At 46.6% G+C, this 18,767-nt stretch overlaps 1 protein-coding gene across 3 annotated transcripts in view; it reads left to right on the top strand.

Annotated features, from left to right (window-relative positions):
• Window positions 1-18,767, top strand: part of LOC124046732 (neurexin-3a-like) — a 707,599-nt gene that overhangs the window by 217,604 nt on the left and 471,228 nt on the right. For all 3 annotated transcript variants that reach the window (XM_046367446.1, XM_046367444.1, XM_046367445.1), the window contains 3 exons: window positions 6,003-6,296; window positions 6,688-6,835; window positions 12,904-13,287. In XM_046367446.1, coding sequence (XP_046223402.1) covers window positions 6,003-6,296; window positions 6,688-6,835; window positions 12,904-13,287 — 826 coding nt within the window. The remainder of the gene's footprint in view (window positions 1-6,002; window positions 6,297-6,687; window positions 6,836-12,903; window positions 13,288-18,767) is intronic.

Genomic DNA, 18,767 nt, shown 5'->3' with positions numbered 1-18,767 from the left:
GTTAGCCAGTGGAAGTGGAAGAACTGATGTTGGTCCTGGCGCTGGTTGGTGACAGGAGTGGAAGAACTGACGTTGGTCCTGGCGCTGGTTGGTTGACAGGAGTGGAAGAACTGACCATGGTCCTGGCGCTGGTTGTTGACAGGAGTGGAAGAACTGACCATGGTCCTGGCGCTGGTTGTTGACAGGAGTGGAAGAACTGACCATGGTCCTGGCGCTGGTTGTTGACAGGAGTGGAAGAACTGACCATGGTCCTGGCGCTGGTTTGACAGGAGTGGAAGAACTTGACAGGAGTGGAAGAACTGACCATGGTCCTGGCGCTGGTTGTTGACAGGAGTGGAAGAACTGACCATGGTCCTGGCGCTGGTTGTTGACAGGAGTGGAAGAACTGACCATGGTCCTGGCGCTGGTTGTTGACAGGAGTGGAAGAACTGACCATGGTCCTGGCGCTGGTTGTTGACAGGAGTGGAAGAACTGATGTTGGTCCTGGTGCTGGTTGGTGACAGGAGTGGAAGAACTGACCATGGTCCTGGTGCTGGTTGGTGACGGGAGTGGAAGAACTGACCACGGTCCTGGTGCTGGTTGGTGACAGGAGTGGAAGAACTGACCATGGTCCTGGTGCTGGTTGGTGACAGGAGTGGAAGAACTGACCATGGTCCTGGTGCTGGTTGGTAACATTTTCCATTTGCACAGAAAGCTTATTTCTCTCAAATTTAGTGCACGGATTTGTTAACATCCGTCTTAGTTAGCATTTCTCCTTTGCCAAGATAATCCATCCACCTGACAGGTGTGGCATATCAAGAAGCCGTTTAAACAGCATGATCATTACACAGGTTCACCTCGTGCTGGGGCCAATAAAATACCACTCTGAAATGTGCAGTTTGTGTCACACAAAAACAATGCCATGCATGTCTCAAGTTTTGAGGGAGCGTGCAATTGGCATGCTGACTACAGGAATGTCCATTAGAGCTGTTGCCAGAAAAATGAATGTTAATTTCAGCATGTCCCAAGGATCTGTACACAATTCCTACAAGCAGCAAATGTCCCAGTTCTTCCATGGTCTGCATACTCACCAGATGTCACCCGTTGAGCATGTTGCTGATGCTCTGGATTGTTGTGTACGACAGCGTGTTCCAGTTCCCGACAATATTCAGCAACTTCGCATTGCCATTGAAGACAACATTCCACCGGCCACAATCAACCACCTGATCAACTCTATTTCGAAGGAGTCACAATACATGAGGAAAATGATGGTCACACCAGATACTGACTGCTTTTCTGATCCACGCCCCTACCATTTTTTAAAGATATCTGTGACAAACAGATGCATATCTATATTCCCAGTCTTGTGAAATCCATAAATTAGGGCCCAATTTATTTATTTCAATTGACTGATTTCCTTATATGAACTTTAACTCAGTAAAATCTTTTGAAATTGTGACATGTTGCGTTTATATTTTTTGTTCAGTATAATGTAAAGCAATGTCATGTTACTGTGTATATACAGATAAGTCATAACCTAATATTGCTATGCATGTGCATCCCTCTGCCTCCCACTGTCTTACTGTAAAGGTAATAGAGGGAACCAGAGCACATTGCCCAGGTTCTACCCAGAGCCCTTTGGAAAGCTGGACAAAGTTTCATCATTTTTTCTATTTTTCGTATTATATCCAATAATTTCATAGCATTTGTTTTATAATCCCCATGTTATGTTATTAATTATTAGGATGATAGTGCAGCTGGATGTGGATACAGTGTGTTTTCCTGGTGGTGTGGATGTTTAGAGTGTAAAACTTTAATCTCACTGTGGTAAAGCTTCTGCTCATATTTATGATCGCTGGGATAAACCCTCTGCATCCGGAAAGGCTGAGAACATTACACACGCACACGCACACACGCACACACACACACACACACACACAGATCATGATGGCGATGAAGAACATGGCTGACATTTTACATTCTCCCAACCAATTGTGCTATTTTGTTATTTCTTTTTGCCTTTTGTGTAGCTTCTTTTTTAAGTTATTGTGTACATAAAGTTGATGCTACCATCGGTATTGTCGGCTTATGACCGACAATACCTTCTGGACATTACAACAGCGATTACTCACCGAGGACTGGAAGAAACTTTGTCCTTTAACGAGTCTGACGAGAAGGATATCCTGCTTGCACTGGAACTTGACCAGATCCACACCTTTTGCGTGAAGAAAAGACAGATCGGGCAGCATTCTGAGAATCCCATAGGCAAGCGAATAAACTCCCACTGCCACCCGTTCTTCTTGCTAACGTGCAATCATTGGAAAATAAAATCTATGACCTACGATTAAGTTTATCCTACCAACGGGACATTACAAAATGTAACATCTTACACCGACACGGACGCTCGTCGGATGTGGCAGGGCTTGAAAACTGTTACTGACTACAAAGGGAAACCCAGACGTGAGCTGCCCAGTGACGCGACCACACCAGACAAACTAAATACCATCTTTGATATCTTCGCGGCAAGCAACACTGAAGCATGCACAAATGACCTCAACTAACCTGTACCCCCACACACTGACTCAGTACCAGCGCCCCCTGTATAATGTATATACCTGTATAATGCCTCATTATTATTATTATTGTGTTACTTTTTATTATGACTTTTTATTTTAGTCTACTTGGTGAATATTTTCTTAACACTTCTTGAACTGCACTGTTGGTTAAGGGCTTGTAAATAAAGCATTTCACGGTAAAGTCTACACTGTTGGTTAAGGGCTTGTAAGTAAAGCATTTCACGGTAAAGTCTACACTGTTGGTTAAGGGCTTGTAAGTAAAGCATTTCACGGTAAAGTCTACACTTGTTGTATTTAGCGCATGTGAGAAAATAAAGTTTGATTGAATTTCATACACACACACACACACACACACACACACACACACACGCACGCACGCACGCACGCACACGCACACACATGCATGGTGGTGCACACACATGCACATGCACGCACATGTATACACACACACACACACACACACACACACACGCACGCACGCACGCACGCACGCACGCACACACGCACACACATGCATGGTGGTGCACACACACACACGCACACACACACGCACGCACGCACGCACACGCACACACATGCATGGTGGTGCACACACATGCACACACACACACACGCACGCACGCACACGCACACACATGCATGGTGGTGCACACACATGCACATGCACGCACATGTACACACACACACACACACACACACACACACACACACACACACACACACACACACACACACACACACACACACACACACACACACACACACACACACACACACACATACTGTAGACAGACACACATAGACACACACACACACATAGGCACACACACACACATAGGCACACACACAGTGCATAGGGCCCTCAGGCATCTGAGGGATGAGTTGATTTACTGTCAAATTTGCCAGATTATCAATAATCTCACACAGACCACAATCTACTCACAGACAGCTGTGTACTTACTCACACACCCAGAGAGAAAGAGGCTATGTGTGTGTGTATTTGTTCATGTTTGTGTGTGTGTGTGTGTGTGTGTGTGTGTGTGTGTGTGTGTGTATGTGTGTGTGTGTGTGTGTGTGTGGCCGCGTGCGTGCGTGCAGTGGTGTGTATGCATGCTCGTTCTCTGCTCGTAATAGGCTACCCAAGAAAGAGAGAGGGGCTTCTGTTCTGCCCGGAGAATTAAAGAAAAACACTTCAATTTTCCACTTGAGCAGATTTCAATTTACACACATTCATTCCCCTATGTCTGGCTGTCCTCTGGGTTATTGACAGCATCAAGACTGCTGTGATAAAATATTAGCCACTTAGTGGGACTTTGTTTTGAACTGCTAAGGACACTTACTCACTCACACAATGGAGTGGTTGGCTGTAGTGAACTGTTACTGTTGTCACTGGTGGGTGTAAAATTCTCTGATGATGTATTGGATGCCCAAATAGGGTCACTGTTGTCACTGGTGGGTGTAACTCTCCGGTTGATGGATGTAATTCCCAAATAGGTTGTTTTTTTAGTTTACGAAGAAACTCTAAGAGGTGCTCAATATTTCTTAAGGATGTGCGGTGCCTGGACACATTGTGTGTTTGTTTGAGTTAGTATGCGTGAGTGTGAGTGTGTGTGTGTGTGTGTGTGTGTGTGTGTGTGTGTGTGTGTGTGTGTGTGTGTGTGTGTGTGTGTGTGTGTGTGTGTGTGTGTGTGTGTGTGTGTGTGTGTGTGTGTGTGTGTGTTTGTGTGTGTTTGTGTCTGTGTGTGTGTTGATGTGAGTGTGTGTGTTCTTGAGTGTGTTTGTGCCCGTGTGTGTGTTTGTGTGTGGCAGACAGGTCTAGGGCCGGAGCATTACATAAGGCTCTCAAAGCAACCAAAGGCAGCTACTCTGTCCCTCTAACCTTTAAAACAAAGAGCTGGGCCACCATAACTGTGTGTGATGAGTGCACTCCTGCGTATCTGTGTGGTTGTGTGTATGCGCACGTTCCTGTGTGTATGTCTGTGTGTGTGTGTGTGCGCATGCTCCTGCGTGTGTGTTTGTGTAAGTGCTCGCTCCTGTTTGTGTGTCTACCATTATTTTGTGGAGCCATTAGCATCGTTATCAGTGAGAGCAGACCCAGATGTGATTGTCAGCCCACTGAGAGTCAATTACCTCAGTCAGAGACAGCCATTGTTTCTCTGTGCGCCCTGGTCTATTGGTATTTAATACAGATATATTAATACAGCCGACTGACTGATCCATATGAACTTTACCTGCCGTGTTATGGAGAGACTACATAAATCTGGAATTAACAAACGTTATCTTTGAGTGTTTTGTTATGTATTTGTTTCTGATATAGATACTAGAGTCAATGCGATCGCCCATTTTAGGCTATGCGCCATTTAAAGGCAATGATATGGTTGCTGAGATCGAATTCAAAGTCAACACTGCAGGGGGGGGGGGGGGCTCCCGAGTGGCGCAGCAGTCTAAGTCTGCATCGTTCGTTCCCAGGCTGTGTCACAACCGGCCATGACCGCGAGTTCCCATAGGGCGGTGCACAATTGGCCCAGTGTCTTCCGGGTTAGGGGAGGGTTTGGCTTGGCTCATCATCCTATAGCGACTCATTGTGGCGGGCCTGGTGCCTGCAGGCTGACTTCGGTTATTTAACTGTGTTTCCTCCGACACGTTGGTGCGGCTGGCTTCCGGGTTAAGCAGGCACATGTTAAGGAGCTTCGCCTCTCCCGTAATTGGATCACAATTGGACATCATAAAATTGGGGAGTAAAAGGACGTAAAAAATACAAAAGAAAAATACAAAGAAATAATCGCTGCAGTTGTCGGCTCATTTGGAAATGACCTTTAAGTGTAAATCGCGCTATAACAGATCTTCCGTCGTTCGAAATTAATCTAGCCTTTACTACGTCACCAACCTTGTGAAAAAGTGGAGCTTCACACTGGCCAATATGTTTGATATGGCAACAAATGCATAAATGTTAACTGCTGCAAAACAGACATTACCAACAAAAATGATCGTCATCCTGAATTGAGTCCTGAATTGAGTCCCGAATTGAGTCCCGAAGTGAGTCCCGAATTGAGTCCTGAATTGAGTCCTGAATTACATTTTACATTACATTTAAGTCATTTAGCAGACGCTCTTATCCAGAGCGACTTACAAATTGGTGCATTCACCTTATGACATCCAGTGGAACAGTCACTTTACAATAGTGCATCTAAATCTTAAAGGGGGGGGGGTGAGAGGGATTACTTATCCTATCCTAGGTATTCCTTAAAGAGGTGGGGTTTCAGGTGTCTCCGGAAGGTGGTCCTGAATTGCGTCCTGAATTGAGTCCCGAATTGAGTCCTGAATTGAGTCCTGAATTGAGTCCTGAATTGAGTCCTGAATTGAGTCCCGAATTGAGTCTAACTTTACTATAACCTAAACAAATGACCATAAATGACATTTTTCCCCACCACCGATCTCTCCCCCCAGGTGGTCTACAAGAACAACGACATTCGTCTGGAGCTCTCCCGTCTGGCTCATATCGTGGACCCCAAGATGAAGATCCAGGGGGATGTGATGTTTAAGTGTGAGAACGTGGCCACCCTGGACCCTGTCTCCTTCGAGACCCCCGAGGCCTACATCAGCCTGCCCAAGTGGAACACCAAGAGAATGGGTTCCTTGTCCTTTGACTTCAGGACCTCGGAACCCAACGGACTCATCCTCTTCACCCACGGCAAGCCTCAGGAGCGCAAGGAGTCCCAACGCAGCCAGAAGAACACCAAGGTAAGACGATGAACGATGATTAAATCAAACAACACATACATGTATTGACCTCAGCCTGTGTGTGTAAAGCTGTGTCTAAACCTGTCAAATCTATCACTAGTGTAAGGAGCAGGGTTGGGATCAATTCCATTTCAATTTCAGACCAATTCAGAAAGTATATGTACTTCCAATTCCAATTCTCCTCAATGCTTTTCAATTAGGACAATATGGAATTAGAGTTGGAATTCTGTTTACTTTCTGAATTGATTGGAATTTAAATGAAACCCCTGTTGAGAAGAAACAAAAAGGCTGAGTTCAATGATTTATTGGGCTTATAGGTCCTGTTTTGTAAAGATATCTCAGGGGCTGTTGTATCCCAATGATGAACAAACACCTTGACCATCTTCCCCAGGTGGACTTCTTTGCGGTAGAACTGCTGGATGGCAGTCTGTACCTGCTGTTGGACATGGGCTCAGGGACCATCAAGGTCAAAGCCACCCAGAACAAGGTCAACGATGGAGCCTGGTACCACGTGGACATGCAGAGGGACAGGCGTTCAGGTGAGTCGTCTTACCTCAACAATATCTCTTAATTTCCCTTCGAAATTATGGAAGAACGTATTGTTGGTGAAGGTTTATTTTTGACATATTAATTCTGCGTGGTTACACGGTTAATTCCATGTGGGGTACAGAGTTAAAACAGAAACAATTCAAAGATGAACCATTTAGGCATAAATTCTGAGTGTTTAAGGTTGGAAGAAGGCTTAAAACAAAATAATCAAAAATCATGCGACATTACCATTACCTAGCATTCTCGTGGCTTTCCATTTATGATCCTTGAGATGATTCTACAACGTGATTGGAGTCCGTCTGTAGTACATTCAATTGATTGGACATGATTTGGAAAGGCACACACCTGTCTATATAAGGTCCCACGTAGAGCTCAGAGACAGAATTGTGTCGAGGCACAGATCTGGGGAAGGGTATAAAACAATGTCTGCAGCATTGAAGGTCCGCAAGAACACAACGGCCTCCATCATCCTACAATTGGAGAAGTTTGGAACCACCAAGACGCCAGGCGCCCGGCCAAATTGAGTAATCGGGGGAGAAGGGCCTTGGTCAGGGAGGTGGGCAAGAACGCGATAGTTACTCAGACAGAGCTCTAGAGTTCCTCTGTGGAGAGGGGAGAACCTTCCAGAAGGACAACCATCTCTGCAGCACTCCACCAACCAGGCCTTTATGGTAGAGTGGCCAGACAGAAGCCACTCCTCAGTAAAAGGAAGACAGGCCATTTGGAGTTTGCCAAGAGGCACTTAAAGGACTCTGACCATGAGAAACAAGATTCTCTGGTCTGATGTTACCAAAATGTTACTCTTTGGCCTGAATGCCAAGTGTCATGTCTGGAGGAAACCTGGCACCATCCCTACAGTCAAGCATGGTGGTGGCAGCATCATGCTGTGAGGATGTTTTTCAATGGCAGGGACTGGGAGTCTAGTCAGGAGAGATCCTTGATGAAAACCTGCTCCAGAGCGCTCAGGACCTCCGATTCATGCGAACGTTCACCTTCGAAAAGGACAACGACCCTGAGTACACAGCCAAGACAACGCAGGAGTGGCTTCGGAACGAGTATATGTGCAGCGATCCTCCCCATCCAACCTGAGAGAGCTTGAGAGGATCTGCAGAGAATGGGAGAAACTCCCCAAATACAGGTGTAACTATTTTTGCTTTGTCATTATGGGGTATTGTGTGTAGGTTGAAGAAGAAAAGGGATTTTGAATAAGGCTTTAACGTAACAAAATGTGGAAAATGGTTCTGAATACTTCACAAATGCACTGTATATCGACATTTTTGGGACCCTTCCCACCACTTACCTAATACCCTGTTTCTGCCCTGCTTAACTCTTTCATAATATCCTGTTGCTGCCCCTCCTTACCTAATACCCTGTTGCTGCCCCTCCTTACCTAATACCCTGTTGCTGACCCTCCTTACCTAATATCCTGTTGCTGCCCCTCCTTACCTAATATCCTGTTGCTGCCTCTCCTTACCTGTTATCCTGTTGCAGCCCCTTCTTACCTAATACCCTGTTGCTGCCCCTCCTTACCTAATATCCTGTTGCTGCCCCTCCTTACCTCTTACCTATTATCCTGTTTCTGCCCCTCCTTATCTATTACCCTGTTGCTGCCCCCTCCTTACCTTTTATCCTGTTGCTGCCCCTCCTTACCTCTTACCCGTTATCCTGTTGCTGCCCCTCCTTACCTATTACCCTGTTGCTTCCCCCTCCTTAACCGTTATCCTGTTGCTGCCCCTCCTTACCTCTTACATATTATCCTGTTGCTGCCCCTCCTTACCTATTACCCTGTTGCTGCCCTCTCCTTACCTGTTATCCTGTTGCTGCCCCCTCCTTACCTGTTATCCTGTTGCTGCCCCTCCTTACCTCTTACCTATTATCCTGTTGCTGCCCCTTCTTACCTAATATCCTGTTGTTGCTACCCCCTCCTTACCAAATACCCCTTTGTTGCTGCCCCTCCTTACCTAATATCCTGTTGTCGCTGCCCCCTCCATACCTAACACCCTGTTGTTGCTAACCCCTCCATACCTAATACCCTGTTTTTGTCCCCTCCTTATCTAGTACCCTGTTGCTGCCCCCTCTTTGCCTTATACCCTGTTTCTGCGCCCTCCTTACCTAATCCCCTGTTACTGCTGACCCCTCCTTACCTAATACCCTGTTGTTGCCACCTCCTTACCTAACTCTGAATGTATAAGATTAGGGTTAAGTTTATGCATTATCTCCAAATGTTATATTTTAGGTAAGGGTTAGTCCGAATGATTGAGGTAAGGGTCTCACCCTGGTTGATCGAGGTGCCGGCGGTGAAAGTCGGCGATGAGTTCCGGGTCCAGGATGTCTTTAGCGAGGACCCAGTGCCTCTCCTCCGGGCCACAACCCTCCCAATCAACCAGGTACTGGAAAACCCTGCCCCGTGTTCAAACACTCAGGAGGTGTCTCACCGTTTACACGGGATGGCCTTAGATGACACGGGAGGAAACAGAAACAGAAGACAAAGGACTGTGAGACATGTGCTTAATCCTAGACACATTAAAAGTAGGGTGTATACGAAGGGTACAGGGTAACGTAAAACAAACAGCAATGGGACTAAGGACGCTAGAGACAAGGAAAGGACCAATGAAATGGGGGAAAGTTTGCGGGATTCCACCCGGAGGGGCAGGTCCCGTGTAGACAGCCATACCCTCTGCCCAATACGATAGCGGGAAACCGGAGTCCATCGGCGGTCAACTTGTCTACGATACCTGGAATGGGTCTTGAGATGTGCCAACCAAGCTCTTTTACAGGTACGCCGACAACGGCAGAAAAACGTATTGTCTGAGTGGGGGCTGACACCCCATGGAGCACTGAAAAGGTGGCCGAGCAGGGAAGTGTGTTATGGGCATATTCCACCCAGACCTGTTGTGGGCTCCAGGTAGTGGAGTTTGTTGAGATGAGACACCATAGTGTTGTTTCCAGATCTTGATCTGCTCGCTCCGACTGGCTGTTAGACTGGGGATGAATTCCGGAGGACAGGCTGGCCGACGTCCCAGAATGCCTTCCATAACCGCGGCGAGAACTGAGGACCCCAGTCGGAGACGATGTCCACCGGCAGTCCATGGATCCGGAAGATGTGCTGCACCATGAGCTGGGCCATTTCTTTGGCAGAGGGTAGCTTTGGTAGAGGAATAAAATGGGCGGCTTTTGAAAAACGATCCACAACCAGGATGACGGTGTTGCTATCAGACGGCGGAAGCCCAGTGACAACATCCAGGGAAATATGGAAATGAGAGACAGGCAGTGGCTGGAGGAGGCCAGACCGAGTTTGCCACAGAGTCTTATTCTGAGCACATACTGTGCATGCGGCGGCGAAGGCAGAGGCATTAGGAACCATATTGGGCCACCAGAAACATTGTCGAAGGAACGGGAGCCAGGATGACAGGTCAGCCTGGAGGAATGAGCCCATTCCAGGACCTGAGACCGGGCTGAGTCAGGGACAAACATCCGGTTAGCCGGGCCCCCTCCAGGTTCCGGCTGGGACAGGTGTGCCTTGTGAACCAGTGTCACAATAATCCAGTCAACTGAAGCTGCAAGGCATGAGGTAGGGAGGATAGTCTCAGAGTCAGAGGGTGTGGCATCGGAAATGTACAGGCGAGATAGAGTGTCTGGCTTCACATTCTTAGACCCTGGGCGGTAGGAGATGGTGAAGTTGAACCTGGTGAATAACAGAGCCTTGCAGAGTGCTGTAGCCCTGGATGAAGTGGCGGTAAAAATTTGCAAACCCCAGGAAAAGTTTCAATTGCACTCTGGATGTTGGGGCCAATCTCACTTTTTCAGAATGCTTCTGGACATTTCCTTCAGCGATGAGGTATGCCAGAAAGGAGAAAATAGAATGGTGAAACTCGCACTTCTCAGCTTTCCCAAACTGGTTCTCCAGGAGGCGCTGAAGGACTTGTCTGACATGGAGAATGTGTTCTTGGGCAGACCGGCAGAAGACGAGGATGTCGTAGAGGTAGACAAACACAAAACGATTCAAAATGTCACGGAGCACATCATTGACCAGTGCCTGGAAAACAACCGGAGTGTTGGTGAGCCCAAACGGCATGACCAGATACTCATGGTGTGCACTGGCAGTGTTGAAAGTCCTCTTCCACTCCTCGCGTATCCGAACAAGATGGTAGGCATTCCGAAGGTCCAACATCGAAAAGATGGTAGTCCCCTGGAGAAGTTCAAAAGCAGAGGAGATGAGTGGTAGGGGGTAACGATTCTTAATCGAGATGTCATTGAGGCCCCAGTAGTCGATGCATGGACGCAGGGTCTTAGCCTTCTTTTTCACAAAGGAAAAAACCCTGCACTGGCATGGGATGCAGAATTACGAATGTCCTCAGTAGCCAGAGAGTCCTCAATGTACTCCTCCATGGCCTTGGTCTCGGGAGGAAGAGAGGTAGCAGGAGCCTTATTGAAAACCTCAAGAAGATCTTGGTACTCTGTGGGAACAGTAAAAACTAGAGGCTTTACTTAAACCCAACAGGGGGAATATCTCTATAGGCATTGAGTTGAAAAACAGCCACATAATTCCACTTCCTGGATTGATTCTTCTAAGGTTTTCGCCTGCCATATCAGTTATATTATACTCACAGGCATTATTTTAACAGTTTTGGAGAATGTTTTCTATCCAAATCTACCAATTCTATGCATATTCTAGCTTCTCGGCCTGAGTAACAGGCAGTTTACTTTGGGCACACTTTTCATCCGGAGGTGAAATTACTGCCCCCTACCCAAGAGAGGTTAATGGGAACTGTAACTTTGCGTGACTCTTTCGAAGGAGCAGCCGTCCAATGCTCTAGCGTGCACGGGAACGGAGAAGAGTTGAGTGCGGATACCTAGTTCTGACACCAGGGTAGCGTCCATAAAACTCTTATCTACCCCAGAGTCAATGAGCCCAGATAGACTTAGACTGGTCTCCCCACAGCAGGATCACAAAAAAGTGAGTACGGGTAATGGGAATCACAGAATTCCCAGTCTCTCATCAATGTACTCGTACCTACTAATGAGTCTGGTCTCTGTATTGTGGTGCTGCCCCGCACCATCACAATACAGACAACAGTTGGAGCTCAGCCTACGTGAACGTTCCCTAGGCAATAATCTAGCTTTGTCCAGTTGCGTAGGCTCCAGTGTAAATGCCCATCAATCCTAATGGTAAGGGCAATGAGGTAATCAAGGTCCCACGGTAACTTCCGAGCTGCTAGCTCATCTTTTATCTCCTCTGATAGACCGAGAAAGAATATATCGAACAAGGCCTCTGGATTCCAGGCACTCTCGGCATCCAATGTGTGAAAATCAACCTCGTAGTCTCCCACACTACGGGAATTCTAGTTTTTCGTGACCGCTTCTCTCCCAGATACCGGAGATCCGAACACCTTCCGCACCTCTGCCATAAAATCTTCCAGATGATGACAAATGATGGATTATTGCTCCCAAACTGCCTTAGCCCAGGAGAACGCCCTTCCCAACTTTAGCTTAATAATATACGCTATCTTCGACCGATCTGAAGGGAAAGAAGATGGCTGCAGCTCAAAAATGAGGGAGCACTGAGAAAGAAATCCCCGCCAGGTTCCGGGTTCCCCCAGAATATCGCTCCGGAGGAGGTAAGCGGGGTTCTCAGTGAGCCGGGGTAGGCTGTATAAATCCACCACTGGTAGGTGAGCGACTGTGATACCCTCTCTATATTACAGACTATGCCACTTTGTTTACTTTGTCTACACACTCATCTCATATGTATATACTGTACTCGATACCATCTACTGTATGCTGCTCTGTACCATCACTCATTCATATATCCTTATGTACATGTTCCTTATCCCCTTACACTGTGTATAAGACAGTAGTTTTGGAATTGTTAGTTAGATTACTTGTTGGTTATCACTGCATTGTCGGAACTAGAAGCACAAGCATTTCGCTACACTCGCATTAACATCTGCTAACCATGTGTATGTGACAAATAAAATTTGATTTGATTTGATTTGATTTATTTGATCCCTCTCTATATTACAGTGCAACCCTCTCTTTATTACTTTCCCCTCTCTAGGCACCATCTCAGTCAACAGCCGGCGCACTCCGTTCATGTCCAGCGGAGAGAGTGAGATCCTGGACCTGGAGGGCGACATGTACCTAGGTGGTCTACCCTCAGACCGCACCAATCTCATCCTGCCCACTGAGCTGTGGACCGCCATGCTCAACTACGGCTACGTTGGCTGCGTGCGTGACCTCTTCATCGACGGGCGCAGCAAGGACATCCGACAGATCGCTGAGGCCCAGAACGGGGCCGGCATCAAGCCGTCGTGCAACAAGGTGGTGGGGAAACAGTGTGAGAGCTACCCGTGTAAGAACAGAGGTGTCTGCAAGGAGGGATGGAACCGGTTTATCTGCGATTGTACCGGCACGGGGTACTGGTCACGTACCTGCGAGAGAGGTAAGTGGAAGCCTTTGTTTTGCATGCGTGCTTGTATGTGGTGTTTTATGACTGTGAATTTGTGTTTGTGTCTGCATTAGCACATACACTGATGTGGGGATTATCAATTATGCTGGTGTGAGAATTCATTTGTGGGCTGGTGTTGGGATTTACACGTAGGCTGGTGTTGGGATTTACACGTAGGCTGGTGTTGGGATTAACACGTAGGCAGGTGTTGGGATTAACACGTAGGCAGGTTTGTGTATTAACACGTAGGCTGGTGTGGGGATTAACACATAGGCTGGTGTTGGGATTAACATGTAGGCTGGTGTGGGGATTAACACGTAGAGACTGGGGTGGGGATTAACACGTAGAGACTGGGGTGGGGATTAACACGTAGAGACTGGGGTGGGTATTAACACGTAGGCTGGTGTGGGGATTAACATGTAGACTGGTGTGGGTATTAACACGTAGGCTGGTGTGGGGATTAACATGTAGACTGGTGTGGGTATTAACACGTAGGCTGGTGTTGGGATTTACACATAGGCTGGTGTTGGGATTAACACGTAGGCTGGTGTTGGGATTAACACGTAGGCTGGTGTTGGGATTAACATGTAGGCTGGTGTGGGGATTAACACGTAGGCTGGTGTGGGGATTAACATGTAGGCTGGTGTGGGGATTAACACGTAGGCTGGTGTGGGGATTAACACGTAGGCTGGTGTTGGGATTAACAAGTAGGCTGGTGTGGGGATTTACATGTAGGCTGGTGTTGGGATTAACACGTAGGCTGGTGTTGGGATTTACACATAGGATGGTGTTGGGATTAACACGTAGGCTGGTGTTGGGATTAACATGTAGGCTGGTGTTGGGATTAACATGTAGGCTGGTGTGGGGATTAACATGTAGGCTGGTGTTGGGATTAACACGTAGGCTGGTGTGGGGATTAACATGTAGGCTGGTGTTGGGATTAACATGTAGGCTGGTGTGGGGATTAACACGTAGGCTGGTGTTGGGATTAACATGTAGGCTGGTGTTGGGATTAACATGTAGGCTGGTGTTGGAGGTTAACGTAGACTGGTGTGGGTATTAACACGTAGTCTGGTGTGGAGATTAACAGGTAGGCTGGTGTTGGGATTAACATGTAGGCTGGTGTTGGAGGTTAACATGTAGACTGGTGTGGGTATTAACACGTAGGCTGGTGTGGAGATTAACAGGTAGGCTGGTGTTGGAGGTTAACATGTAGACTGGTGTGGGTAGTAACACGTAGAGACTGGGGTGGGGATTAACACGTAGAGACTGGTGTGGGGATTAACATGTAGGCTGGTGTGGAGATTAACATGTAGACTGGTGTGGGTATTAACACGTAGACTGGTGTGGGTATTAACACGTAGGCTGGTGTGGAGATTAAAAGGTAGGCTGGTGTTGGGATTAACATGTGGGCTGGTGTGGAGATTAACAAGTAGGCTGGTGTTGGGATTAACACGTAGAGACTGGTGTGGGTATTAACACGTAGAGACTGGTGTGGAGATTAACAGGTAGGCTGGTGTTGGGATTAACATGTAGGCTGGTGTTGGAGGTTAACATGTGGGCTGGTGTGGAGATTAACAAATAGGCTGGTGTTGGGATTAACACGTAGAGACTGGTGTGGGTATTAACACGTAGAGACTGGTGTGGAGATTAACAAGTAGGCTGGTGTTGGGATTAACATGTAGGCTGGTGTTGGAGGTTAACATGTGGGCTGGTGTGGAGATTAACAAGTAGGCTGGTGTTGGGATTAACATGTAGGCTGGTGTTGGAGGTTAACATGTGGGCTGGTGTGGAGATTAACAAGTAGGCTGGTGTTGGAATTAACACGTAGAGACTGGTGTGGGTATTAACACGTAGAGACTGGTGTGGAGATTAACAGGTAGGCTGGTGTTGGGATTAACATGTAGGCTGGTGTTGGAGGTTAACATGTGGGCTGGTGTGGAGATTAACAAGTAGGCTGGTGTTGGGATTAACATGTAGGCTGGTGTTGGAGGTTAACATGTGGGCTGGTGTGGAGATTAACAAGTAGGAGGCTGGTGTTGGGATTAACATGTAGGCTGGTGTTGGAGGTTAACATGTGGGCTGGTGTGGAGATTAACAAGTAGGCTGGTGTTGGAATTAACACGTAGAGACTGGTGTGGGTATTAACACGTAGAGACTGGTGTGGAGATTAACAGGTAGGCTGGTGTTGGGATTAACATGTAGGCTGGTGTTGGAGGTTAACATGTGGGCTGGTGTGGAGCTTAACAAGTAGGCTGGTGTTGGGATTAACATGTAGGCTGGTGTTGGAGTTTAACATGTGGGCTGGTGTGGAGATTAACAAGTAGGCTGGTGTTGGGATTAACACGTAGGCTGATGTGGGGATTAACACGTAGAGACTGGTGTTGGGGATTAACACATAGGCCATGTGGGGATTGTATGTGTTGATTCAGAGGTTAGATAACTGGTCCTTGCATTAATTGAAGTGTGTTGGATTGTTTCTTCCTATGAAATGGTTCATTAAAACATTAGTGGACTGTGTGTGTCAGAGGGAGGTCATTTATTTTGAGTCATTTAACCTTTATTTTCATATGAAAGTCAGTTAAAGAACAAATTCTTATTTACAATGATGGCCTACCAATCCCAGACGCTGGGCCAATTGTGAGCCGCCCGTTGGGACTACCAAACAGGAAAAGATGGTAGCCCCCTGGAGAGGTTCGAAAGCCGAAGTGAGGAGTGGCAGGGGGTCATGATTCTTAATCATGATGTCATTGTTGCCCCGGTAGTCGATGCATGGATGCAGGGTCTTGTCCTTCTTTTTCACAATAAAAATACCCTGCGCAGACAGGGGATGCAGAAGGACGAATGCTCCCAGCAGCCAGAGAGTCCTCAAAGTACTCCTCCATGGCCTTGGTCTCGGGGCCGGATAGGGAATATGGCCGACCTCGAGGCGTTGTGGTGCCCAGGAGGAGGTCATGGCAGAATGGCAGGGACGATGCGGGGGAAGAGAGGTAGCACGAGCCTTGTTGAAAACCTCCAGAAGATCAGTAGAGTAGAACAGTAGAGAAATCTGAAGCTATACTTAAACACAGAGGAGGATGCCTCTTGCACTGAGCTGCAGTGCCTTAGACTGCAGCGCCACTCAGGAGCCCAAAAGTGGAATGGAAACACTTTACTAACTAAATCTAGCTTGTGCTCTAAATCCCAGTGTTTCCCCTTTAAGGCTCTCGAGGAAGTTGTGGTAAAGACTGTATTGTTGATGCTGTTGAAATATTAATGTGGTTTCTACCTTTTTTCTGGGAACCTTACTCTGGCCAAGGCAACCCAGCGTTACAGTTTAATGACCAGAAAATCTCTCTGTCACTCTCACCTATATCAACTGCTATAGTTATTTGCTTTGTCAAATCTGCGCTAAAGTTGAATTAACAGAATTTTAATTGTATGTCTCTCACTCACTCACTCACTCACTCACTCACTCACTCACTCACTCACTCACTCACTCACTCACTCACTCACTCACTCTCTCTCTCTCTCTCTCTCTTTCTCTCTCTCTCTCTCTCTCTCTCTCTATCATATAAACTTCTGTAGTTATTTGCTGTGTCAAGTCTGTATGACCTTTGACAGTTTCTCTCCCTATAGTATGAATGGAAACACATACGTATCGATCCTTCTCTCCTTTCATTACAGACACGTTCTGTAAATCAGGCCATTATAGCCCTTTGGTGCTGTTCTAATAATAATAATATAAATATATGCCATTTAGCAGACGCTTTTATCCAAAGCGACTTACAGTCATGTGTGCATACATTCTACGTATGGGTGGTCCCGGGGATCGAACCCACTACCCTGGCGTTACAAGCGCCATGCTCTACCAACTGAGCTACAGAAGTTTTTCTCATGGTCAACCCGCCAGAGACATGCACTTGTGAGGGGAAACACTTATTGCAAACACCAGCGAAAGGGTTGGAATTACAACTGCATGGCCATTGTGATGTCTATACCATGTATTCATCTAATTACAGCTACGTGGCCATTATTATGTCTATTATAGAATGCATTCATCTAATTATAGCTACGTGGCCATTGTGATGTCTATTATAGAATGCATTCATCTAATTACAGCTACGTGGCCATTATGATGTCTATTATAGAATGCATTCATCTAATTACAGCTACGTGGCCATTATGATGTCTATTATAGAATGCATTCATCTAATTATAGCTACGTGGCCATTATGATGTCTATTATAGAATGCATTCATCTAATTACAGCTACGTGGCCATTATGATGTCTATTATAGAATGCATTCATCTAATTACAGCTACGTGGCCATTATGATGTCTATTATAGAATGCATTCATCTAATTACAGCTACGTGGCCATTATGATGTCTATTATAGAATGCATTCATCTAATTACAGCTACGTGGCCATTATGATGTCTATTATAGAATGCATTCATCTAATTATAGCTACATGGCCATTATGATGTCTATTATAGAATGCATTCATCTAATTATAGCTACGTGGCCATTGTGATGTCTATTATGGAATGCATTCATCTAATTATAGCTACGTGGCCATTATGATGTCTATTATAGAATGCATTCATCTAATTACAGCTACGTGACCATTGTGATGTCTATTATAGAATGCATTAATCTACTATCTGTGGAAACGCCTCTTCACAAGGTCACCTGGATATGACACCTCTAAAAACACAGGACCACCGGGACCCTTTAAATTACCCCATAATGATTACTCAGAGAGAGATAGTGATGTATGGAGAAGTCCCAAGGCTAGAGAGAAAAGTCTCTTATTTCAACATTCTGTAAATTCTATGAGATGTTCTTATGGATTGATCAAAAGCATGTCTGAAAACAAAATGAATGCAGACGCTTTTACCATATTAAATCAATCTTGGAGGTAACATCTCTATCCAGCTCCGTTCCTCTATTCAGCCCCAGTTTCAGTTCAACCTCATTTTGACTTTGGAGGGAAATTTTGTGAAAGGGACATTTTGTAAAAGAGAGAGCGAGTGAAAGAGGAGGAAAGGGAGCAGGAGAGTGAGAGAGGAGGGAAAGTGAGAGGGAGAGAGAGAGAGAGAGAAGAAGAGATATAGAGGGGGGAGAGAGGAAGAGAGATAGAGGGGAAGGAGAGAGAGAGAGGAAGAGAGATAGAGGGGGAGAGAGAGAGAGGAAGAGAGATAGAGGGGGGAGAGAGGAAGAGAGATAGAGGGGGGGAGATAGAGGGGGGTAACAGAGATAGAGGGGGAGAGAGAGAGGAAGAGAGATAGAGGGGGAGAGCGAGGAAGAGAGATAGAGGGGGGGGGGGGTAGAGGAGGGTAAGAGAGATAGAGGGGGAGAGAGAGGAAGAGAGATAGGGGGGAGAGAGGAAGAGAGATAGAGGGGGAGAGAGAGGAAGAGAGATAGAGGGGGGGCGATAAAGGGGGGTAACAGAGATAGAGGGGGAGAGAGAGAGGGGGAGAGAGAGAG

Source organism: Oncorhynchus gorbuscha, linkage group LG10 (assembly GCF_021184085.1).
Source record: "Oncorhynchus gorbuscha isolate QuinsamMale2020 ecotype Even-year linkage group LG10, OgorEven_v1.0, whole genome shotgun sequence".
NCBI classification, from domain to species: domain Eukaryota; kingdom Metazoa; phylum Chordata; class Actinopteri; order Salmoniformes; family Salmonidae; genus Oncorhynchus; species Oncorhynchus gorbuscha.
This window is presented reverse-complemented; position numbering and strand designations above follow the sequence as displayed.